This window comes from Hevea brasiliensis, chromosome 17 (genome assembly GCF_030052815.1).
Source record: "Hevea brasiliensis isolate MT/VB/25A 57/8 chromosome 17, ASM3005281v1, whole genome shotgun sequence".
NCBI classification, from domain to species: domain Eukaryota; kingdom Viridiplantae; phylum Streptophyta; class Magnoliopsida; order Malpighiales; family Euphorbiaceae; genus Hevea; species Hevea brasiliensis.
In genome coordinates, this window is record NC_079509.1 from 22594910 (window position 1) to 22604859 (window position 9950).

Genomic DNA, 9950 nt, shown 5'->3' on the forward strand with positions numbered 1-9950 from the left:
GGAGGAGGACGCCATCAGTTCTGCAGAAGAAGAGCTGCTGCAGCCATTTCTGGAAGCTTCAAGACTCAGAGTTTTTGGTCCCTCTACCTAGGTTTTTCTATTTTTAGTCCTCTTATCATGTGTTTGTTTTAGATTAATTTGTGAATTTGAACTGGTTATTTCCATATTTTATATAAATTCTTTTGTGCTTGATTTACTTGCCTAATGTTGGTACCCATTGGGTATTATGTTAATCTTTGATTGAAGGACTAAAAGGTGAAGATCATTGATAGATAATCAAGGATTAGAACTTAAAATTACCTAGATTTAGAAATAAACTAGGGTTTTAAGAGGAATTAATGATTGGTTACAAAACTTAATGGGTTTTAAAATAATCAAATATCATACGAAAGTAGGTTTGGTTATTTTAGAACACACTTTGGTTTATTTGAAAAATATATCAAAGGAATTTAGAATCAATCACCTTCAAACTCTATTTTCCCTTAAAATTGGAATACCCAAGACAAATCTCAATTAATTTATGCATAAACCCCCAACTCTGAAATCATTTTTATCATAATTAGACTTTATTTAAATTATCCATTATTAATTTAGTTTAATTGCATCTAGATTTAGAATTTATTTGCTTGCTCTTTACCCATTCTAATTAGATTTATCAATTTACTTTGCTCATTTACATTTACCATTTATTCATTAATCATTAGCCCAAATAATCGCTTCATTAATAGTTTGGTACTCAAACAGCAAATCCTCGTAGGAACGATACTTAACTTATTGCTCTATTACTTGGTACGACCCGTATACTTGCGGACAAACGCATCAAAAGTCCATGGATATGATGTAACACCCTAGGCAAATCCCACATCGGCAAAACACGGGAGAGATGCTGGGTTTATAAGTTGATGGTTCGTAACCCCTAGTGACGCGTTTTAAAACCGTGAGGGCTTCGGCCCAGAGCGGACAATATCACTAGTGGGCCGGGCCATTACATTTGTGGTATCAGAGCCGCTCCGCGTGCAACCTTGAGCGATGGTGGGGCAAACCTCGCGACGCTGAGTCCCATAAGGGGGGTGGATTGTAACACCCTAGGCAAATCCCACATCGGCAAAACACGGGAGAGATGCTGGGTTTATAAGTTGGTGGTTTGTAACCCCTAGTGACGCGTTTTAAAACCGTGAGGGCTTCGGCTTAGAGCGGACAATATCACTAGTGGGCCGGGCCATTACATTCAAATGTAATGGCCCGGCCCACTAGTGATATTGTCCGCTCTGAGTCGAAGCCGGCCATTACATTTGAATGTAATGGCCCGGCCCACTAGTGATATTGTCCGCTCTGAGCCGAAGCCCTCACGGTTTTAAAACGCGTCACTAGGGGTTACGAACCACCAACTTATAAACCCAGTATCTCTCCCGTGTTTTGCCGATGTGGGATTTGCCTAGGGTGTTACAATCCACCCCCCTTATGGGACTCAGCGTCCTCACTGAGGTTTGCCCCACCATCGCTCAAGGTTGCACGCGGAGCGGCTCTGATACCACAAATGTAATGGCCCGGCCCACTAGTGATATTGTCCGCTCTGGGCCGAAGCCCTCACAGTTTTAAAATGCGTCACTAGGGGTTACGAACCATCAACTTATAAACCCAGCATCTCTCCCGTGTTTTGCCGATGTGGGATTTGCCTAGGGTGTTACATATGAGGTATTTACCTTCTCAGTAGCTAGAGGTACTATTGGGGCAAACTGAGACACTGCTGGTGATTGGTGTAGTGGTGATTGAACCCTAGTTGGAGCGGAAGACACTTGAGGAGAGATGGATCCTTGTGTAGAAAGTGGGTCCTAGCACTAACAAGTTTAAAGAAGCAACCCCTAGGTTATTTATGTGTGGTAGTAGGGCTAGAGTTTGGCTCTTTTCTTTTTTTGGGATTCATATACATGAGAAGGGGCAAATTTAGCTTGTTTCTTTGAAGTGGAGGTAGGTTGCTTTGCTGTAGCATCGGTGAAAGAGGTAGAAGGAGAAGATTAGCGAGGTGGCAGATTAGGGTTTATATCGAGATTGGAGATTTGGGGTCAAAACTTGTATCTCGAGCGAAGCATGAGGTGGTGTTGAAGTTAGTGTTGAGGTCAAAGAATGCTTATCCCTAGCCATTCTAAGAGCTAGGTGCTTGGGTATGTGAGTGGAGGCGTGTTTGGTGTGCCCCATGGGAGGAGTAGTGAAACTTGGGTTGTGCCGCTAGAGAAGTGAAGTGAAAAGGAAATGAAAAGGGTTTAAGTTATTAAGGGATGGGGTTCTAAGGACTTGACATGAGGCATGTGGAATTGGATGTAAGATAACATGCCCTTTATTGCTTGGTACGAGATGAGTGACATGAGGCATGTTGAATTAACATGAGGTGTTAACATGAGGCATGTCATACCCTCTAAAAGTCTCAGTAGGTTTTGGATTTTTAACAATTTAAAGCATGAAAAATGGGTTTTAATTGGAACACTACCCCCAGCATGCATCATGTTGAACCTAATGCTATATGACCGGATATACAAACCCAAAAACATGACCTCTAAAAACCTTAAACCTAAACCATGCACAATTTAACACAAAAATTGTCACTCATAATCAAAACAAATCATGATAAATCATGAAAAAAAAAAAACAAAATTCATCTAATAACCAAACTCCAACTAAAACACTACTTGGGTAATTTTCACAATAAAAATCACAACACAAGAAGTAAGACCAACATCAACCCCCCAACTCATTATTGAAAACACATGAAATATCAACAAAAATGCTGCTACAGACACTATTCACATGACAAAAATACTACAGAATTTTAAAATAAAGATTTCAAAATATATTCAACTGCAAATACCTCAATCTCAAAGTAGTACATCAGCATTAATGATTAAAAATTAAAAGCAATAGCATGGTGCTATTATTTATCATGAAAGTGCAGATTTTTCTCACTAATTTTCTCACAATTTATAAATAGCTCCAACCTTCCACATTACTGTATTTCTACAACAGATATGAAATCCAACTTAGTTTAGATTTTTACTTGTTAAAATATCATGCAATATGGTAAATAAAGAAAAGCTTAAAAACTTCCCAAACATGTAATGCTTTAATCCAATATACACAATTGCCTGAAATTCACCATTAGCCCGTAAAAAGAAATTTTTATATCAAAATTGAGCTCAATGGGGTATAAAATAAAATTAAACAAAAGAAATTTAAAATAATAATAAAGAGAACAATTTTGGAGTGCTTCTTAAAGAGCGCTAATTTTAGGTCATTAGCTTGAGTCTTTTCAAATCAGTGAAGTGGTCAATCATCAAGGAAACAATTTGTTCCCTTTTCAATTGGCTACCCTATGACATAAATCTTGAGCCTTTGACTATTAACTTTAAAAAGTCTTGAATTCTCACTCCAAATAACTACAGCTTCATAAGGATAAACCTTAATAACCTTGAAAGGACTAGACCATCTTGATTTCAACTTTCTAGGAAAGAATTTAAGTAATAAAACCAAATCAACCTCTAATCTTAATGACTAATCCTTACTTGAATAATTTATTATTTTCTCCAAAATTTTCTTCAATTCCTTATTAGATACTTTAACTTGCCCATTGGTCCAAGGGTGGTAAGGTGTAGCTACCATATGAGTGAGCCCATATTTCTTCCAAAGATTTTCAAACTATTTATTACAAAAATGAGATCCACCATCACTAATTATACCTTTCAGGGCTCCAAATCTAGTAAAAACAAACTTCTTAAAAATTTCACTACTACCCTAGCATCACTTGTAGGGGAAGCAATTGCCTCAACCTATTTTGACACATAATTCACACTTACCAAAATATACTTATTCCCAAAAGAGGATGAGAATGCTCCCATAAAATTTATGCCTCAAACATCAAACAACTCAATCGTCAAAATTCCTTGTTGTGGCATTTTATTTCTCCTTGAAATATTACCCACTCTTTAACATCTATCACATCTCAAAATAAATTCTCTCACAATTTTGAACATATGTGGCCAATAAAATCCAGCTTAAAGCACTTTAGCCACTATTTTATCCACATTAAAATGACCTCTATAGTAAAAAGAGCGACAATGCTCTAAAATTTTTTTCTATTTCCTCTTCAGGCACATACCTTCTAACTAGGCCATCATTGCATCTCTTAAATAACAATAGTTCCTCCCATGTATAAAATTTCATATCATGCAAAAATTTCCTCCTCTGCTAGTAGCTTAAATCCAGTGGGAGAACTCCACATGACAAATGGTTAACAAAATCTACAAACCATGGCAATGCATCAACAACAACCAACAACTGCTCATTTGAGAAAAACTCATCAATTGGCAATTCCTCTTCAATTTACTCTCATGCTTAATCCTTGATAGATGGCCTGCAATAACATTTTTAGCTCATCTCTAAATCAAACTCCTGAAGTAGTAAAACCCATCTTATTAATCTTGGCTTTACTTTTTTTTTTATTCAATAGATCCTTATAGTAGCATGGTCTGTATGAACAATCACTTGCGATCTAACCAAATATGACCTAAACTTAACCACAGCAAATACCATAACTAAAAATTCCTTATCAGTAGTGGCATTGTTCTCTTCGGCATCATCCAAAGTTTTACTAGCATAATATATTGTATAAGACCTTTTCTCCTTTTTCTGACCAAGAACAATTCCTACAGCAAAGTCACTAGCGTCACACATAACCTCAAATGGAAGTAACCAATCTGGAGGTTACATGATAGGTGCTGTTGTCAAATCTTCCTTCAACCTGTTAAAAGAATCAAGACAAGCATTATCAAAATTAAAAGGAATATCATGATTTAACAAATTAGTAAGAGGTTTGGCAATTTTTGAAAAATCTTTTATAAACCGTCAATAGAAACTAGCATGCCCAAAAAAACTTTTGATTCCCTTTATTGAAGTTGGTGGAGGCATCTTCTCAATTAATTCTATTTTGGCTTTGTCCACCTTAATTCCTCTATTTGACACCAAATGTCCAATAACAATGCCTTCTTGCACCATGAATGACATTTTTTCTAATTGAGGACCAAATCTATTTCTTCACATCTTTTAAGCACTTTAGAAATGTTAGATAAACAATCATCAAAAGAAAAACCATATACAGAAAAGTCATCCATAAAGACTTCCATAATTTCCTTAATAAAATCAGAGAAAATGGCCATCATACACTGCTGAAAAGTAGCTGATGCATTATATAAGCTAAAAAGCATCCTTCTATATGCAAATGTATAATATGGACATGTAAATGTGGTCTTCTCTTAATCACTAGGGTGTATTGGGATTTGTAAAAAACCAAAATACCCATCTAAATAATGAAAATATGAATGTTTTGCTAATCTTTCTAACATTTGATCAATAAGAGATAAGGGAAAATGATCTTTCCTAGTGGCATTGTTAAGCTTCCTATAGTCTATACACATCCTCCAACCTATGACTATTCTAGTTGGTATCAACTCATTATTTTCATTTTTCACAACAGTTACACCTCCTTTCTTAGGAATTACATGAACTTGGCTAACCCAACTACTGTCAGAAATGGGATACATAATCCCAATATTAAGTAATTTCAAAATTTTTTTCTTCACCACCTATTTCATGTTAGGATTCAACCTTCTTTAATGCTCTATAGTGACTTTAAAATTATCCTCTGAAAGGATTTTATGCATGCACAATGTAGGACTTATACCCTTGATATCATAAATGGTGCAACCAATAACTTTTCTATGTGCTCTCAACTCTCTAAATAACTTCTCAACTTGTACATCACTTAAGCTTGCACTAATGATGACAAGACAAGTGAAATTAGGTCCAAGAAAAGCATACCTTAGTATAGATGGAAGTGGTTTGAGATCTACCTGTGGTGCTTTCTCCTCATCTGGCAAAGGTGGTTGTGCAATTTCATGCTTTAATTCTTCAACTTGCAACACTTGATCCCCTGTAACTTCTTGAGTAGCTTCCAAAATTTGAGCAAAAGCTATAACTTTAGGATTTTCATCTTTTGTTGTCCTACTATGCACTAAACAATTCTCCAAAGGGTCTTCATGATATCTTTTTCTAAATTCTTCTTCCACAATTTCATCAATGACATATATCCTTAGACAAGGATCAACTTCATGATGTTTCTTAAAAAATTAATTCAAATTGAATTCCACCTCCTCATCTTCAACTCTTAATGTTAATCTATCATTCTTCACATCTATGATAGCACTAGATGTGGCTAAAAATGGCCTTCCTAAAATGATAGGAATATGAATATCCTCTTCCATTTCAAGAACCACACAATCCATAAGAATGAAAAATTTTCCAACTTTTAAGGGAACATTTTCCAAAATTCTCACTGGATATTTAATGGATCGATTAGCTTGTTGTAAAGAAATGGTCGTTGGCTTCAATTCTCCAACCTTTAGCTTCTCACAAATGGATAATGGCATCAAGCTTACACTAGCTCCAAGATCACACAATGCTTTGTCAATGCTAGTATCTCTAATATTATAAGGAATAGAAAAACTTTTTGGATCCTTCAACTTTGGTGGGAGCTTATTTTGCAAGAGAGCACTACACTCTTCTGTTAATGCCACACTTTCATAATCTTCCAGCGTCCCTTTATTGGATAAAATTTCCTTCAGGAACTTGGCATATAAAGGCATTTGAGAAATTACATCTATAAATGGAATGTTAATGTATAACTTCTTCAGAACATCCAAAAATTTTCCAAACTACTTATCTAACTTTACCTTCTGAAACCTTTGAGGATAAGGCAATGGTGGCTTGTATGGTGGTGAAGGTACATAATTTTCTTCAACTTCTTTCTCAGCTTTTTTCTTCTTACTTTTTTCCTTATTGACTTCACCTTGAATTGAAGTAGACTCATTCTTGTCTTCATCTTCTTTCATTTCCTCTTCTTCCACCTCATCTTTCTTTTTTTCTCCCACAATCTTCCCATTCCTTAGAATAACTGCTTTGTAATGTTATCTAGGATTTTCTAGTTGGCTTGGAAGTTTTCCTTATGCTTTACTGGAAAAACTTGCTTGCTTAGCTATTTGATTTTCCAACATCCTGTTATGAGTGGTGAGTTGATCTATTCTTAAAGTTAATTGTTGAATCATTTCTCCTTGTTTCTGTTGAGCATATAGGAAATTCTCTATCATAGACTTCAAAACTAAATCTTGGTCTGAAGACTGAACTGGTGGTTGTGGAACAAGTGCATTTTGATTTCTTTGTGGTGGAAATCTAGGTGGTACTCTATTTTGTTGAAAATTTTGCAGTTATTGAAAATTAGGAAGTTGTTGATTAATTCTGTTACTGTTGCCCTTATCGACCTCCCCAAGAAAAGTTAGGATGGTTCCTCCATACCGGATTATATGTAGCTGAATAAGGATTACCAACTGGCCTCTAATTGTAATTCCCAACAAAATCAACTTGCTCATTTCCAAACTCTTATCCATACGAAGGAAAATCATTGACACAATTCACATTTCCTGCACTAACATCTTCTATATGACTAGATCCTCCAATCGAAGCATCAACCTTCATGCTTAATTTATCCATTTTTCTTGTCAAAGCATCAAATTTGGCATTGAACATACTCATGGCATCTAATTCATAAATACTAGCTGATGGCTTCCTCACTTCATTCCCTTTATAGCTCTATTGATAATTGTTACAAGCAATTTTATCTAATGCTGAATAAAATTCATCTTCTGATTTCTTCATAAGGTCACCTCCAGATGATGAATTAATTATACTTCTGATAGCTAGAGAAACACCATTATAGAAATGCTGAATAAGCATCCATTTAGGGATTCCATGATGTGGGCATCTCCTTTAAAGATTCTTGTATCTCTCCCATGCTTCATAGAAACTCTCATCATCTCTTGGTCTAAAAGAAATTAATTCATTCCTTAATTTTGCAATCTTGCTAGGAGCAAAGTATTGAGCCAAGAAGGCTTGTGACAACTCATCCTAAGTAGTTATAGACCTCAGAGGTAATGAATGCAACCACTCCCTAGCACAATTCTTTAAAGAAAAAGGAAAGAATCTCAAACAGATGGCATCATCTAACACTCCATTTATCTTCAGCATGTCACTAATCTCAAGAAAATGTGCAAGGTGCACATGTGGACTCTCATTAGGACCTCCCCCAAACTGTGCTTGTCGAACCATTTGAGAAAGTGAGGGCTTCAACTCAAAGTTGTTTGCTTCCACTCTAGGCCTTGTAATGCTTGGTCAAAAATCACCAAAACTAGGAAAAACATGATCCTTAACTGATATGTTATTGTTATTGTTTGCCATAGCTTCCATCTGTTGTTGCTTTTGTTATTTTTGAATTCTAATATCAGCTTTTCTTCTTTTAGATTCTGCTCTCAAAGCCTTAGCTGTCTTCTCAATTTTAGGATCAAAAATTAAATCAATTTCCTCACTTCTTGTCCTTCTCATATAAAAGATAAGTACATGAAAAACCAAACAAATAAAATCTCAAAGTAAAATTGTAAAGAAAAATTAAAAATAAAAAATAAAATGCCCAAATTAATCAAACAATCAATTATCTAATATCAAGCAAAATCAAATACCTGGTAATGGCGCTAAAAACTTAGTTCAATAAATTTGCAAGTATACGATTTGTTCAAGTAGTAAAGAAAAGATATTGTCCCATAAAGATTTGATGTTTGAGTACTAAATTATAAAAGTTACAATTATTTAGGCTAACAATAATTTGTATTAAACTTAAAGGATGAGATGCAACAATTTAAATTGGAATATAAGGAAATAACAATAAGGCAAGTAATTTAATCTCTAAACAATATGCTAATTTTCTAAATTACCAGCTAGTAAGTAAAAAGTAAATTAATTAATGGCTAAGATGATTTCAGAGTTGAGATTCATGAAGTAAATTTCATTAGGATTTGAATAGGCAAAACCAAGTTTAAGGAAAATAACAGTTTGTAGGAAGTTAATTCTGATTTACTTTAATTTCTCTTTCAAGCAAACCAAAGAGTGTTTTAAAGGAAATTAAACCTCATTCTCATGCGATGTTTAATAATCAAAACCCTTTAAGCACTTTAATCAACTTAAAATTCCTCCTAATCCACTAGTTTATTCTAACACTAGGCGATTAAGTTCAATATCTTGATTATCTATAAAAGATTTTCACTTCTCGATCCTTCAATCTAAGATTAAGAATAAAACTCAAAGGGTTCCAACAATGGGTATGTAAATAAAGCACACAAGATATGAATCAAAACTTTTATATATTAAAATCTGGTTAAAACCAGTCCAAATCCATCAATAAAACTTAAATCAGTACACCCAACTCTGAAATCTTAAGCATCTACTCACTCATGTTTGTATTTACAAGTAGAAAATATGAAATAAAGTAAGAAAATATGGAAATAAGCCTGAAAATAAAAGAATCCAGAAGAAGAGAATCCAAATCTCTGAAAATAGAAGTTGGGAAAATGTCACTCTACAGGTTGTCTTCCTCTAAAGATTGCATTCTTCCTTCCTTCCTTCTTTCTTGATTTTTCTCTCTTTCTCCTTATGGTAAAAATAAGAATATGATGCTTATATACCTCCTAAAGTTTTTTTCCTAAAAGTAGTCCTAAAAGAGATAAAGACAAAATGTATAAAATGTGTAAAATGAGAGAGTTTTTCCAGGTCAATAAATCTGCTAGCATCTTCCAACATGCCTGATGTTGAATTCAGTGATTTTCAACATGCCCTATGTTGGTTCGGAAGAGAAGCTTTAGATTTTGCACTAATTAGCTGCACTGGGAATATTAAGGTTTCTGAAACTTTCGATGAGTTTTGGTCCCAAAATTCTGACTGCACAACCTAGTGTTGAGTCTAACATGCCCTGTGTTGTTTTCTACTTACTGACTATTGACTTTACATCCCCTTCAACGTGGAGC

At 34.9% G+C, this 9950-nt stretch overlaps 1 protein-coding gene and 1 non-coding gene across 2 annotated transcripts; one reads left to right on the forward strand and one right to left on the reverse strand.

Moving 5' to 3' along the window:
- Positions 1-4752: 4752 nt before the first annotated feature.
- Positions 4753-6935, reverse strand: LOC110658808 (uncharacterized). The gene is made up of 4 exons (XM_058138979.1): positions 6777-6935; positions 6195-6671; positions 5866-6164; positions 4753-4789 (listed from the first exon to the last, which is right to left on the reverse strand). Exons 1-4 carry the CDS (start codon positions 6933-6935, stop codon positions 4753-4755), a joined length of 972 nt encoding a protein of 323 aa, XP_057994962.1.
- Positions 6936-7843: 908 nt separating this feature from the next.
- Positions 7844-7950, forward strand: LOC131175775 (small nucleolar RNA R71). Its single transcript, XR_009145965.1, has one exon. It is a non-coding gene; the product is annotated as a small nucleolar RNA R71 (small nucleolar RNA).
- Positions 7951-9950: the final 2000 nt, after the last annotated feature.

What these genes read in the sequence shown, in the direction of transcription:
- LOC110658808 (XM_058138979.1), bottom strand. Translation starts at nt 6,935, where the DNA reads ATGAAAGAAGATGAAGACAAGAATGAGTCTACTTCAATTCAAGGTGAA. An exon ending in TAAGAGTTGAAGATGAGGAG is followed by an intron (nt 6,165 to 6,194) that starts GTGGAATTCAAT and finishes TAATTTTTTAAG; the next exon opens with AAACATCATGAAGTTGATCC. An exon ending in CCACTTCCATCTATACTAAG is followed by an intron (nt 4,790 to 5,865) that starts GTATGCTTTTCT and finishes TTCTTTTAACAG; the next exon opens with GTTGAAGGAAGATTTGACAA.